The sequence below is a fragment of the Triturus cristatus genome, chromosome 5_2 (assembly GCF_964204655.1).
Source record: "Triturus cristatus chromosome 5_2, aTriCri1.1, whole genome shotgun sequence".
Taxonomy (NCBI): Eukaryota; Metazoa; Chordata; class Amphibia; order Caudata; family Salamandridae; genus Triturus; species Triturus cristatus.
In genome coordinates, this window is record NC_140588.1 from 532,338,422 (window position 1) to 532,354,004 (window position 15,583).

Here is a 15,583-nt window from a genome sequence, read left to right on the forward strand (position 1 = left end):
TATTCTCAATCCGCAGCTGCCAGTGCTTCCCCCAGATCCAGTAAAAACAACTCCATGCCTAGATCCGAGAGGTGAACCCCATCGCCCTTCAGGCATCCCGTTGATTTGGCGTGCAGAAGGCCATGCCTGATGAAGCCAAAGCCTCTTTGCTCAGTGAACTTGCGCATGGCGCTGTTAACTTTTCTTCTAGACACCTCGATGGCGTCGCCTGAGCGAGCTCCATGCCAAATAGCGCGTGGTGTCATCTCAGACCACCACAGTTCACACGGCCCCAACAACACGCTCAACTTGCAGAAAGTATCCCTCAGGGCTTGGAGCAAAGCTCTCCTTCCTAGTGATGTGAGGTCATTGCCCCCCAGGTGAACCACCAAGAGGTTGGGCGGGAGCCACCCTTCCCGGAGTCTCTGCTTCACTTTCCGTAACAGTTCGCACCAGCGCAAGCCTGGGAAACCCAACCACGTGATGTCTGTGGCGGCAAAGCCATTCTGCCACTCTCTTGCCTCCGCCCATTGTGCCAGTCTTGCAATAATTGAGTGACCAATTACCCACACCTTCATTCCTAATATAGAGAAAATTGGTTTTGAGTATATGTTTATTAAACGGAAAAACATCAGCAAAACATCAGCACATCTACAGTCAAGGTATACGTCAATCAGGAGCAAGAGAAAGGGGGGGGGCCTGACAAGATTGTAGGTCCCGAAGAGGCAGTCTAACCAATTTGTCCCACAGCCCCCCGCGGCCACTCCTAGGGCCGAATGTATCGCTTGAAGCAATGCGATTTCCAGCGCCCCACCTTCATGATACCTTCTGCGGGCAGACCTGCCAGGAACGCTGTGGTGGCCGCACCTATGCGGAACGAATGGCTGCTGAATTTTGTGTCCCTAACCTCATGGCCAGACAGCCTTAGGCAGGCCTTTAGGATGTGGTCCACTTGGAATCTAGTGACCGGGAGGCCATCCGGATGCACCAGCAGGTAACCCGCCCCCCGCGGGCGAAGGGGCAGGTAAGTTCTGACCCATGCTACCGGGCAATATCTCTCATCCCCCAGGCTGTGTAGCACAAATAACCTCCCTCGCCCTAGCTGGTCAGTTTTGGACTGTCTCATGACAATTTTCAGGCAACCCGGCTCCAGTTCTACGTCTTTTACGTTCAAGGCCACCCCAGAGGAGTCAGATTTAGAGCGAGCCACCAGTTCCCCAATCCTGAAGGCACCAAAGAAGGCTAGGGAAAAACAGGCCGAGAACAGTGTAGCTTCGTACCCTGAGTGGGTGGCCCTGCCCATACAATCCAGCATCCCCTGCAATATTGAGAATCTGATGGGGGACCTGGGATCAGGGGAGCGCGGAACCAACTTGGCCCACCCTCGCAAGGCTGCTTTGATGACAAAAGCCTTGGTGGGATCGGACTGTCCCCTCAGTTTGGCGTGGTGGCTGATGGCAGCGAGGTGACCCGCTATCCAGGAATGCGTTTTGCCCTCCTCTCTGGCCCACAGAAGGAATTGTTGGACTCTAAGCTCCAGGGCCACCTGATCCTCCCCCCAGCCCCCTGTAATTGCACAGAAAAGAGTGACACAGCTCCCGTAGCGCTTCGCAGTTCTGGGGGCTAAGGACCGTTCTCCCAGTTCCCTCATCCGTGGTTCCACTTCAGCAGCCGCCACAAGTGTGGCGGGAAAGGAGTCCCCTCTTGACGTGCGCTCGGCCAGGCCTCCCGGAAGCGGTGCCACTGAAATCGAGACAAAGAGTCAGCGGCAACATTAGAAATCCCTTGAATGTGCCTGGCCCTGCACTCTACGTTGTTGAATAGGCAGGCCCTGACAAGCTCTCGCAGTAGACACAGGACCAGGGGGCAGCTGGCAGACTGGGAGTTGATGGCCTGCACCACCGCTAGATTGTCTGACCAGAAAAGCACTTGTTTTGCGGACAGGACCCTGGGCCAGAGATGAAATGCTACCACAATTGGGAAGAGTTCAAGGACTGTGATCTTGGACGTGACCTTTTTCTTGTGCCAGGCGTTACGCCACCTCTCTGCACACCACTCCTTGTCCAAAATCACTCCGAACCCTTCCCGGCCAGACGCGTCAGAAAAGAGGGCAAGCTCTCGGTTGCTAGCCCAGGGGTCGCGCCAGATGACTGTCCCATTGAAGTTGACTAGGAAGTCTGCCCACATCATAAGATCTTCACGCATCCCCTTGTTCAATTTAACCATGTGGTGCTTCCTACTCACAGAGGCCGTAGCTCTAGCTATCCTTCTCGCAAAGGCCCTGCCCGCGGGGATGACTCTGGCAGCAAAGTTTAGCTTCCCCAGGAGGCTCTGAATGGCTGCCAAGGAAACCTTCTCCTTCCCTACCACTTGGCTAATCTGTTCTCTCAGGTCCCGCACCTTGTCAGCTGGCAGCCTGGCCTCCCCCGCCACTGTGTCCAACTCAATACCTAGGAAAGAGAGAACCTGAGCCGGACCCTCCGTTTTCTTAGGAGCTAAAGGGACGCCAAGGTGATGCATAAGAACCTGGAAATCTGCGAGGGCTGCCCTGCAATCCTGAGTGCCATCCCTCCCGATGAATAAGAAATCATCTAAATAATGGGAAACCCCAGAAACGCCGTAGGTGTGTTGGAAGGCCCATTGAAGGAAGGAGCTGAAGGCCTCGAAGAAGGCACAGGAAACCGCGCACCCCATGGGCATTCACTTGTCAAAGTAGTACATGCCGTCAACCTTGAAACCCAGCAGGTGTTGGGTGCACTGGTAGTAGACGAAAGGCCGACTCAATGTCGGCCTTCGCTAACCATGCTCCTTTGCCAGCCCTCCTTACCAGATCAAGAGCGACATCCAATGTACAATAAGACACAGAGCATGAGCCCTCCTGAAGGCCGTGGTTTACTGAGCCCCCCTCTGGATAAGACAGGTGGTGGATCAGTCTGAAGGACCCTGGTTCTTTTTTAGGGACCAAGCCGAGGGGGGAGACTACAAAGTTATCTAACGGGGGCTCCCTGAAAGGGCCCGCCACCCGTCCCAGCCTCAATTCCTTCTGAACTTTTTCTTTTAAGACCTGTGGAAGGACCCTGGCAGACCGGAGGTTCTCCGCATCGCGACCGGACAGGGGACCTACATATGGTATGGTGAAGCCCACTGAGAAACCTTCTAGCAGGACAGCACTGTCAGAGGTGAGGGGGTACAGTCTGAGTAGATCGAGCATGCGGTCAAGGCTGACAGGGGAAGGACCCTTGCTGGCCTGGGGCGCAGGTGTACAGGCGACTGAAGAGGTGTGAGGGAAGGGGGGGGGGGGGGAGAGGCCGCCGCTAGGTGAGGGTGCGGAGGCGACTCAAGAAGACGGTTTGAAGGAGTCAGCAGGCTTCTTGTCTGTTTTGGCTTGGCAAGAGGAAGCGGGGTGACGCCCCCCGCACTTGCTGCATGAGTGCTGGAAACGGCACTTGACCCCCCAAGAGCAAGCGCCGGCATTGAACAGATTGCAAGTCCCAGGCGAAACACGCTAGGGCCCCCCTCCCCTGCCACCTCCCCTGCGCCCCCCCCGAAAGGACTGCCTAGCGTGCTTAGAAGTAGGCTGGGAATTCCCTGGCTGGCCGCCCCCCCCTCCTGACCCTTTGGGAAGAGAGGCAGGGTTCTGAGAACTCCGAGACCCCATGTGGTCCATCCACAGCTATACCTCTTTCTGGTCCCATTCCATCTCTGGGCAAATGGCCATCTTCTTTCTGAACTCACGGTCATAATTGTATGTACCCCTGTCTCCTCCCCGCCCTCGCCGGAAACAGCTATCTGTTGGGGTCTCCCCCGGACTAGCCCAGGGACTCGACCTCCCACCCCTGTGCCTTCCTGTGGCACTAAGGCGGCCGCCCTCAAAGGGACGGGCCGCTGCGCAACCCCCCCCCCCCCCGGGCAGCCTTACATAGCGTGTGCAACTTCACGACTATTACGTTTCCGCATTGCGACGCTGCCTAACCGAGGCTGAGGGGACTTGCGGAGGAGTTGCCTGAGCGCGCCGTGATACTGGGGCAGACTCCGACATACCAGGTACCGAGGGGGGCCGCATAACCACTGACGCCATTATTGAACTATGTCTGTGCTGGTGAAAAAGAAGCGGAGGCTCCCAGACATTACCCTGCGCCTGACTGTAGCGCTGAAAACTCCTGTGATTGCTGCTGCTGCCGTCCGGGGAACGTTGCTGACTAACTGAGGTGAAGTAAATAAGGTAGGCCTCCAGAGTGAAGCGTCTGGGGCCCGCCCCCTCCTCGCATATTGAGGGTGATACCGGCCTCTGATCCCATCCATAGCGAGGCGCCCTACAAGCACCACTGCCAGGATTGTTTTGCTGAGGGGAAGCTGACACCAGCTTTGTGACCAGTTGGGAGGCTGAATTGATCTTACCTGCGGGGGAAAAGAGCAGTCAGTGAGTCACAGCACGCCCTAGTTGGCCGCCCTGCAGAGGCCACTACGAGTTGAGGAAAGAGGGGTACAAGTTGTACAGCGCCTGGGACACACATCCGAGTCAACTAAAATGTTTTAATACCCCGTCACCTCCTTTGATTGAAGTACTGGCATATTGAAAGGGGATTAATTACTAATACCTTGCAAGAGACACGGGTGCCCATACGACGCTTGCAACAACAACAACAGATGGCAAAAGCAGGTGGCTGCGCAGAGTGACAACGGACCAAGCACACAGCACTATACGGCACCAGGCCAGATCCATCGGGCTGTCTAATGAACAACCATGGGAAAGGCAGACCCAAAATAGCAGAGTCTTATGTTTGAGGCTAGAAAGGGAGGGCGCATACAACCGGAAGAATCCACGGCAAACACCGAAGCACTAGCATCGGGATTAGCCCTTGCGCCAGAAGAAGACATGAGAGCCTTACTAATAGAAGTGCAACAAGGTCTGGATGCCATTGCTGACAAAATGGATACTATGTCAAGCCGCATGGACGCCATAGTGCACAAACTAGACGGCCATGAAGACCGTATAAAAGAGACAGAGCATCGCATATCGGACAACGAAGACACAACCTCTCAACTCCAGACGAAAGTGACAGTTACGGACAAACTGCTGAAAGTCATCGCAGCTAAGAATGAAGATTTGGAGGCGCGCAGTCGCAGAAATATACGCGTGATTGGAATACCGGAAAGCACCAATACTGGGAAAATGGAGAAGTATGTGGAACGTCTTTTAAGGGACACCATTGGTTACGACTCCTTCTCGACTCAATTTCTAGTCGAAAGAGCGCACCGATCATTGGGGCCTAGACCCCCCAGGCAACACGCCCCGTCCTATCATCGCTCGGATGCTAAATTATCGCGACAGGGACACCGCCCTCAGGGTGGCTAGGGAAAAGCGGCAACTGAATTTTGAAGGCAACCAATTTACCATATACCCGGACTTTACAGCAACGGTGCAGGAGGAACGGCGCAAATTTGTACCTGTTAAAAAGAAACTGCGAGATGCTCAAATCGACTACGCCCTGCTATACCCGGCGCGCCTGAGAGTCACTCAAGGGAAGCAAATGTTTTTCACCAAACCACAGCAAGTGGATGAGTTTTTAAAGCGCCTTCGATGCTACAATAACTCCAAAGGTTCACCCAGCTCATCCCCGAAAACTGAATCAACAGAAACGGAGTAAAATAATCTTGAAATTTGGGACGGGTCGCCTCTGAGAATGCAGAAGAACTCACAGAATACTGGTAACCCCATCATGGCATGAGCTATGCACTTAAGGTGTTAAGTCGGAGCGATGGACCTAAACTCCTGGACACACCTGCCCGCCTGGAGGCCAACTCCAGATAACAGTTATGGCCCCAATATAGACTCACCCAAATTTTTCACTACCCTATGGGGGAAAATATTAGAGATAGGTACCACGCATCTCATCTTGGGGAGGGTGGGGGGGGGGGGGGGGGGGGGGGGGGAGGGATTTAAATGTCGCATTAGACCCCACAATGGACCGATATAACTCCGCCCGCAACACTACACTGGCTCATACAAAGCGTTGCGCAACATAATGGAAGCTAATGGTGTAATAGATGCTTGGAGATACCTCAACCCACACACAGCTGAAGGCACACACCACGCAACTCAGTACGCATCCTCGGCCCGTCTAGATTACACCCTTGTTAGACTAGGCCTAGGCCCTCTGATTGCCACGGCCAAGCATCAAGCCAGAACGTATTCAGACCATGCTCCAGTATGCCTTTCATTTAACCCCCCTGGATATGACGCCCCACGAAGGACCTGGCGGCTCCAGCCACTAACACTGACAGACCCGGTGTATCACGAGGAACTGGGACAAGAAATACAGGAATTCTTACAGAGAAATAAGGGATCTGTGGACAGCTTAGAGACAGTGTGGGAGGCCTTCAAGGTTAGAATTAGGGGGTTCTGCATGTCCAAAAGCTCGGGCGTCCTGCGAGACATACAGAGGTCCCTGAAAAAGTTAGAACGAGAGATCAAACAATTAGAGTCACGTCTCAGTACCAGTACGGATAGACAAGGGAACCAAGAACTTAGAGATAAAATCACTGAATACACTGACACCACAGACAGATAAATGAAATATAGGGGCAAGCACTGAATCGCACGGAAATATGGAGAGGGGAAACGCCCCGGGAAGGTGTTAGCAGACAAAATACGTTTAGCAAATACCGTCTTGGAGATTGCAGGTCTGGGAGATGTCATATACAGGAATAATGAGGATATACTACGCACGTTTACTTCACATTACACCTCACTATACAAAACGCAGAGAGACAGTGATCTCTATCTTAATGCTTACTTAGAAAACGTTGCGCTGGGGTGGCTGAGCGACAATCAAAGGGAGATCCTTGGCGCCCCTTTTGAATTGGACGAAATAAGGGCGCCATAATGCATATGAAAATCAGGAAAAACGCCGGGGTCAGACGGCCTCCCTAAAGAATTCTAAAAAAAAAGTATATAGAGTTGCTAGCCCCCATCCTGCAAGAGGTTTTTGAAGATTCATTAGATAACGGCACACTACCCCAGTCCATGCGAGAGGCCCACATTATCTCTCTACTGAAACCAGGGAAATCCAGTCTATATTGTGACTCATACAGACCATTGTCACTTATCAACTCGGACACCAAAATCCTGGCAAAGGTTAAAGCAAATAGACTAAATTTGATCATGGACAAACTAGCCCTCCCGGATCAGTCCGGCTTGATACCTGGCAGAGCGACCACCCACAACCTACGAACTTTTTTTGCAGTCCTCCACAATGTAGACCCCGACCTGCCATTAGCGGCAGTTTTCCTAGACGCCACTAAGTCGTTCGATTCAGTCGAGTGGGATTATTTATTGGGAATTTTACAGCGTATGGGTTTTCCCAACAATATTTCTCTCTTGGATTTGGTTATTGTATGACCTCTCGACAGCCAGGGTTTGCATAAATGGCCACATATCGCCTGCCTTTCACATCACCAGGGGCACGCAACAGGGGTGCCCGCTTTCCGACCTATTGTTTGCTATAGCAATCGAGCCCTTGGCAGCTAAGCTGTGCCAACACCATCACGACAAAGCATTGCTTTGTTACATGCGCCAAATTTTGATATCGTTGTACGCAAACGATATCACTTTATATGTTCGGGACCCACAGACTAACCTTAATCCACTTCTTCACAAGTTCATAGTGTTTGGGCAAACGTCGGGAATACATATCAATTGTGGGGAAATTGCAGATCTTGCCCCTCACCCCTGCAGCAGCCCCGTTCCCCTTAGACTACCCTCTTGAGTGGTGTCATTCATACATGCGCTATCTAGGGATTCACATCACCACAGATAGAGATGAGCTTATGTGGTTAAATTATGGCAGAACTTTAGACCGCATCACAGACCATGTCACTCGCTGGGTCTCCTTGCCCCTCTCGATGGCGGGCCTCATTGATCAAGATGGTGGTGCTCCCCAGGTGCTGTATCTATTCCTGAACATACCGTATAATCCCGGAAGGACCTTTTTCACAATGTTGCAAACCGAAATGATCAGATTAGTATGGGGAGGCAAACAACCACGATTACAATGGGAGGTACTTACTAGGCCCTATGTACAGGGGGGATTTGACAGACATCCCAGACTTTGAGCTGTACTACATATGTGCACAAGCGCACTATGCGTATAACTGGTTCCATCCCCCCGTTACATGCCACAGGGAGCGGTAGAACATTGGCTGTCAGACCCGATACCACTGGACGGAGTAATATTCAACCCCCCTGCCCGAAGAGACAAGACACCTACCACACTAACGTGCACACAGAGCACATGGCATCGCATGTTAACGCTACTGAATTGCACATGCTTTATTCCCCACTGCTCCCATTGACATACCATCCCCGAATGCAACTCCTCCAGGAAAAAGGTTTCCAACAACTCCTGAGATGGACCAACATCTCCACATGGGGTGACCTATATCATAAAGGAACATTTCTAACACTGACCCACATATTTAAGGAGAACCAACCAACTCCCTTGGATGTCTTCCTTTATGCACGACTACGGCAAGGTGTCCGTACCGTATCATCACACTTTCCCCATGAGCCCCCCACATTGGCTCCCCTGCAGTGGGTGCTATGAGCCACTACACCGAGACGCATGGTTTCTACGCTATATCACATGGTGCACACGACACAGGAGAGGACCCCAGGCCATGCCAGCGCGAAGTGGGATAATGAATTGGGATATTTACTGACTGACGAACAATGGACATACTGTTGCGAGCATACGGAGCAAATTGCTGCAAGCCATAGGCTACGTATCACGCACTACAAATTTCTACATCACCTATATTATACTCCAGCGAAATTATATAAACACAAACTGTCAGACTCTGATCAATGCAGGCGATGTAGAGCCCCCGGGCAGATTTTTTACACTTGGCCTGGGATTGTCCTGCTGTGCATACGTTTTGGGAGGCTGTATTTGATGCCCTGGATCTGATGACTATGCAGACCCTAGAGCGCACCCCCCTGATCGCCCTGCTCGGCTACACAAAACATGGTGCTAAACATCTCGCCATAGCTTTACTCTAGGCGAAACGTCGAATTGCGTGTCGCTGGGGCAGAGGACGTGCACCGAAATTCAAAGAATGACTCACTGAGCTGATATATTGTCAAGAGCTGTTCACTAACTATGTAGACTTACTCCCAAGAGCCTCACGCCCTAGGGACATTTGGGACCCTCTGAAAATGTACCTTCTCACACATACTGCGCAAGCTGCTGAAGACGGCATTCCGAAACAGCAATCATAATAACGCACCATTCTTGTGTCAGTGGACCTCCGTGAGACTCTCCCCCTGCTCACGCATTCCTTACAAACTATTCCTCCCGTACTTACATTAGATTGTTATGGTTGATGAGAGGAGGGAACATAGCACTGTTATTATTTGTCTATGAATGGTTTGGAAGGTACACATTAGAGTGTGAAAGTGCTACGCGACATTGTTCAGAAAGCGGACTTGTTATCACTACTGTGGGTTGAAAAGCTATATGTACTTACTATGTAATGATACTATGGAAACTGAATGAAAGATGTAAATCATAACCCGCACATGTACATTCCAATTTGCTTATAACGGAACTGTATGTTTTGTGACTTAAATATGTCTAAATTAATAAAAATTGTTAAAAAAAAAAAAACATACACTGCAGACCTAAACACTGTCACAGACCGCCACGCCATGGACACCAGATGACGTTACATGATCTGTAGCCAAGCCTCCCCCACCTGCAGAGGAGCGTGTCCTGCGCCACCTGCTACTTCACCCGAGTGGCCCCCCTGCCCACAACCCCCTCCCTACCCAGCACACATGTCCAAACCATACACCACAATCCCACGCACAACACCCATCCCAACTTGTTATGCGCCTCTTCAAAATTTGCTCACTCACCAAACATGCCATTGAAGTTTGGGGCATCCAAACCACCCTCTCCCCGGATATGCTCTTCCTAACTGAGACCTGACTCAACTCTAGGTCAGCCCCAAACATCGCAGTGGCCAGGCCTCCAGATCACAAGGAAGGGCAGAATCTGCAAAGCCACAGGAGGATCAACCATCATCAATAAATAAATCTACTCCATAATTGGTGCCAACTTCAAAGACTACCCCAAACACTTAGCCTTTAAACTCAACATTTCTAGCAACATCACCCTGGGAGGTCTACAGTAAAAAATGAAAATGCCAAGACCCTCATACTTGGGTTTTTTAATACAAAAGTTACAGTTGATGACCCAGGCAACTCCACTAGATGTTCATAAAATGATCGGGATCCTTATGAGGGTCTGGCAGTGAAAAACATGTACTGGGATAATCATAGTGGATCTTGGAGGGACTTATACAAAGAGGCAGGTCACATGTAGCCACCAAAAAAAAAGTATTTATTTTTTGTAGCAGCAGGGTCCATGCTTTTCCCTATTCGAGTATGGCAATATCAGAAGGGGAGGAAGACTGTGGAGGTACACTCTCCATATAATGTAAAGGGGAAAAATCTTGTTTTCACACAACCTTTAGCAGCAAATGGTGTTCTGGAAAGCAGGAAAAGTGGGCGAGGCAACAGTGACTCTTGAGGTTGTGATGCTTGAGCTCTAGCTTATTTATGCGTGATTTTTGCGTGCACTCCCTTCCGCCCCTTTCCTTATACATCCGGTTTGTATGTAGGATTCAGAGTTATATAATACAGGATTTTAGTACACCACATATATTCTTATAAAAGTGCAATTATATTACCTATTATAACTTTGGTTCCCAGCAATGCATTTTACATTCAGTAAAAAGATTTTGAAAAAACAAATACACAATTTGAAAGCTTCTGGATTTTTAATGGCAGTTTTTAGAAGAAAAAACCCTTGGAATAAAGTGATTACCTGTGAACTTCTGACTCAAAGGTACATTTATTGGCGTTGGTTTCACAAGAGCGCCTTTGCCAATTGGGTCTAAGTCTTTGACATCTGGAACACGATCATGATATATGAAGTCATTGTCTTTCTTAGCAGGTGCTAGAGCACGACTGATTTTGTCTGATAAGTCTTTTACATTTACATATTCATCGTATCTTGAGGCAACGGTTTTAACCAACTCTGCTGCATGCTAAAATCAAAATGGATAAAATTATACACAAAGTGTCTGCTCAATTTCATTGATTAACAAAAAGTACACACTCTTTATCTTAACATTTTATACATCATCAAACAAAGGACAAATTAATTAAAAGAAACTATGGACTACAAGCTGGTTTTCACGAAGAATTCTTAATTATAGCAAACTAATCATACATCAGCCAATAGTAGCCATTACAGATGTAAAAACTCCAGAACAATTCCAATGCTACAGGGCTTCATAGCTTAACCACTCTTACTGCGAACCCGCTTGACTGAGTCGCATTATCATGGTGTACTGTAGGTTTAATTGAGGCATTTTCTTTTAGTGTGAAAATGCACTTTACAAATGTACACTATGTTTACAAATGCACGTCATAGTTCACTTACATGGGCACACCACCCTAAAGAGGTGTAGAAGGAGGAACATAGGTTTGCGTGAGATGTGTCCTTACACCTATTCTATTAACTCAGCCTGCGGTGTCTACACTTATTTGACAGATTGCATAAAATGCTGCTCCAATCCTTAGTGGAACTAAAATATCCACTTGTTTGCTGGCAATACCAAGCTGGTTTTGAAAACACAAATTAATATGAAAAATGTATTCAATTGATTTGACAGTGTGTGTGTGCAGCAGTTTGAAAGCAAGCATCTCTAAAACCAAATGTATAGTATTTAGTCTGTACAAGATCTGAAGATTCAGATTAATAATGGATTGAATCCTGCTTGAGAGGTTATCTGATTTTCATCACTTTTGCATTAGGTCGGGACCCCATACTAACAGGAATAAGCAATCCTGACAAAAGTCAACTCTTCTAACATGTAGGCACTCTTATGTCCTTTTCTGAAATGTTGGGGATAAGCGTTTTCCCCTCCACTGGATGTATAAAAGGCCAAAGCACAACAAAGGGCACTCTAGAGGACCTATATATGAGACCTCAAATATCTTAGCAAGCTACTTGTTTAATCTAAATACATTTCTGAAAATCTGCTAATAGTACCGATGGGCACTTCAATTCTCTCCTATGTATGGAGTAAACAAGAGTGGTGAAAAGATGGAATCAACACTCCTGTTATTGCGTACAGTTACAAAGCTTGCAGCACCACAACCATTGCCCCCAACAGGCCCCCAGTTTTCAAGGCTATCAGCGCATTTTATACACGCACAAATGTAGATCAGCAACTGACATATTACTTTATTTGACATGCAATGCTTGTGGTGATATGTTAAAGTATGTTAGTCTCCTTATGATTTACTCACAAAAGCATGTTGAAAAATACAACCCCATTATTAGGAGTGCTTTCTATGTAGTGTGTGTCCATGGTGGTTGGTTTCAGCCAACAACATTAGACAAAGGAGGAAGATGGTCCAAGACCTTTCACTTCAGCTGCAACCACCCACTAGTACAACTGGACAGATGATGGAGATGTCAAACGTATTTTCTTATGCAGCAATGGACAGGTGTTTGGGTGACCAATGTCAATATTTCTGTAGCTTGTAACTTCTGTCGAGCCACACTCTGCTCAGGTGATAAAGGTAAGAGGGAGAATGTAATCTCCATCCACCAGCTCTAGTAGGTCAAGGTCCTCTCTTGGTAGTACAGCACCTACCTGATCCTCTAGCAGCCTAAGAACTAACTTTAGTATTTCTATGGCTGAATTGATGTTTGCAAACATGTCCACAAGCATTTCAACTTTGTAAAGTGAAAGATTATATGTCCTACTGTTACTTGGAACATGTGATTGGGGCCGCCAGACCACAGGCTTATATCTGAGGACAATGTGATTTATCAATGTGGGTTGTGAGTGGCTGTAGGAAGCTGGCTCTGAATATACTATACCAAAATGAGGTAGAGTGTGCACAGAGTCCAGTGGAACCCCACAGGTAGGCAGAGGTAAAAATAGATAGCACCTCACTCTCTATTTGTGGTAGTGTGGGTGAGCAGAAAGGCTTTATCAGAGGGTAGTGTTAGAAATGTGTTGCACACACTCAGGAAGCAAATGATGTCACACACTGAAAGACTGAACTCAGACCAATTTGTTTCAAAAATATTATTACGTTATTTTATTTCTAGAAGCAAGCGAAGCCAGGTTTAGGTAAGTGAAATCACACTTTGCAAAATCTTATGCAATGTTTTACAGTTGAATGCAGGTTTAAATGCAGTTGGTTGAATTATAGGTAAGTCAATATTTTGAAATTACTTTTCAGTTACTTTACAGATTACTTTGTACATAACTTTTCTGATTAAGTTACCTTCTCTACTCCGTGTGATATGCCTGGATATCACACTGGGACATTTCCTTGAGAATAGGTAAGTAAATCAGTTTTTGTCCATTTGCAGTTTTTCAGTGTTTCATACAAACCAACCCCACACAGAAGAATTTTCAAGGAAAAGAGTTAATGCATTCCTATGGGAGTAAGGAATATGCTACTTACCAGTATGCATCTGTTCTTGGCATGTAGAGCAGCAGATCTACACACTTTTGCGTAGATCGCCATCTGGTGTTGGGCCCGGATGTTTGCAGTTTGTTTTTCCTCTTGGAAAGTCTTTGGAAGTCACGAGGTCGGTGACTCCTCCTTTGGATCGTATTGCGCATGGGCTTCAGCTCCATCCTCAGATTGTTTTTCGCCAGCAGGGAAAGATGGAGCGTAGGAACAACAGTGAAGAAACCCATGTGTGTTGTATCTAAATAAGATAGACTGGAAAAGATACAGGTAGCCGGGGAGGAGGGTGGGCGTGTGTAGATCTGCAGCTCTACATGCCAAGAACAGATGCATACTGGTAAGTAGCATATTCCGTTCGAGGCATATGAGCTGCAGATTACACACTTTTGCATAGACTATATAGCAGTTCCCAACCTTAGCGGCGACCACCGGTATCTGTTGCAGTGCTTTGAAATAATGTTTTTAGCACAGCCTGGCCCACACTAGCTTGTTGCTTGGTTTGCACATCTACACAATAGTGTTTAGTGAAAGTGTGCGGTGTTGACCATGTAGCTGCTTTGCAGATATCATCTAATGGGATGTTCGTTAGAAAAGCCATGGAAGCCCCCATCTTCCATGTAGAATGGGCTTTAGGGGGAGCGGATAGCGTTCGTTTTGCTTTGTGGTAGCAAATCTGGATGAATTTTACAATCCACCTAGCTATCCCTGATTTTGAGATGGGGTTGCCCTTGTGTGGTGGAAAGAAAGAGACAAACAGTTGTTTGGTCTTTCTGAAAGGTTGTGTTCTTTGGATATAGTAAAGTAAGGCTTGTTTGACATCTAGCATGTGTAGAGCCCTTTCTGCAATGGTCTGAGGTTGCAAGAAAAATACTGGTAATTCTACAGATTGGTTTAGGTGAAAAGGGGAAATGAATTTAGGTAGGAATTTTGGGTTGGTACGGAGAACAACCTTGTTCTGGTGCATTTGAAGAAAAGGTTCTTGTATGGCAAGTGCTTGTGTCTAACTGACCCTTCTAAGGGAAGTGATGGCTACAAGGAAAGCTGTTTTCCATGTGAGAAATTGCAGTTCACATTTATGCAAAGGTTCGAAGGGAGGCCCCATCAGCCTTGTGAGAACGATATTTAAGTTCCACACAAGTGAGGGTGGTACTCTGGGGGCAATTATTCTTGTTAGGCCTTCCATGAAGGCTTTAATGGCAGGTACTCTGAAAAGTGATAGGTGCTGCCTGTTTTGTAGGTAAGCTGCAAGTGCTGCGAGGTGTAGCCGAATGGAGGTATAGGCTAGATTACACCTTTGTAGTTGGAGTAAGTAGCATATGATGTGTTGTATAGACACGTCTAGAGAATTGATTGTGTTATGGCAATAAACAGCAAATCTTTTCCACTTGGCAGCGTAGCAGGCTCTAGTGGTAGGGCGTCTAGCTTCTCTGATGACGTTCATACAGTCAGGGGGAAGGTTTAGGTATCCGAATTCTAGGATTTCAGGAGCCAGATCGCAAGGTTGAGCTGAGCTGGGTCCGGATGCCTGATCTCTCCATGGTTCTGGGTTAGGAGGCATGGTGAGAGGTGTAGCTTTTGGTGTGGTACTACCGAGAGTTCCAGCAGCGTGGTGTACCACGGTTGTCTGGCCCATGTTGGAGCTACTAGGATCAGTGTGAGGGAATGCTGTTGTAGCTTTCGCACCACTAATGCAATTAGTGGGAGAGGTGGAAAAGCGTACGCAAATTTGCCTGACCAGTTCATCCATATCGCATTTCCTTTGGATAATGGGTGGGTGTGGGTATCTGGCGGCAAAGCTTGGACATTTTTTGTTTTCGTGGGTGGCAAAGAGGTCTATCTGTGGATGCCCCCACATTTGAAAGAACGGGTGAAGAACCTGCAGGTGAAGTTCCCACTCGTGGATCTGCTGAGTCTGTCTGCTGAGCATATCTGCCATGGTGTTTTGGACTCCTGGGACATGTTGGGCTAGGAGAAAGATTTTGTGTGGAATTGCCCATCTCCATATGCTCTGTACTAATTGAGAGAGCTGTGGAG

General features: G+C 48.1%; 1 protein-coding gene across 2 annotated transcripts in view; it reads right to left on the reverse strand.

Moving 5' to 3' along the window:
- Positions 1–15,583, reverse strand: part of PDCD6IP (programmed cell death 6 interacting protein) — a 450,822-nt gene that overhangs the window by 270,114 nt on the left and 165,125 nt on the right. For both annotated transcript variants that reach the window (XM_085607570.1, XM_085607569.1), the window contains exon 8: positions 10,872–11,094. In XM_085607570.1, coding sequence (XP_085463696.1) covers positions 10,872–11,094 — 223 coding nt within the window. The remainder of the gene's footprint in view (positions 1–10,871; positions 11,095–15,583) is intronic.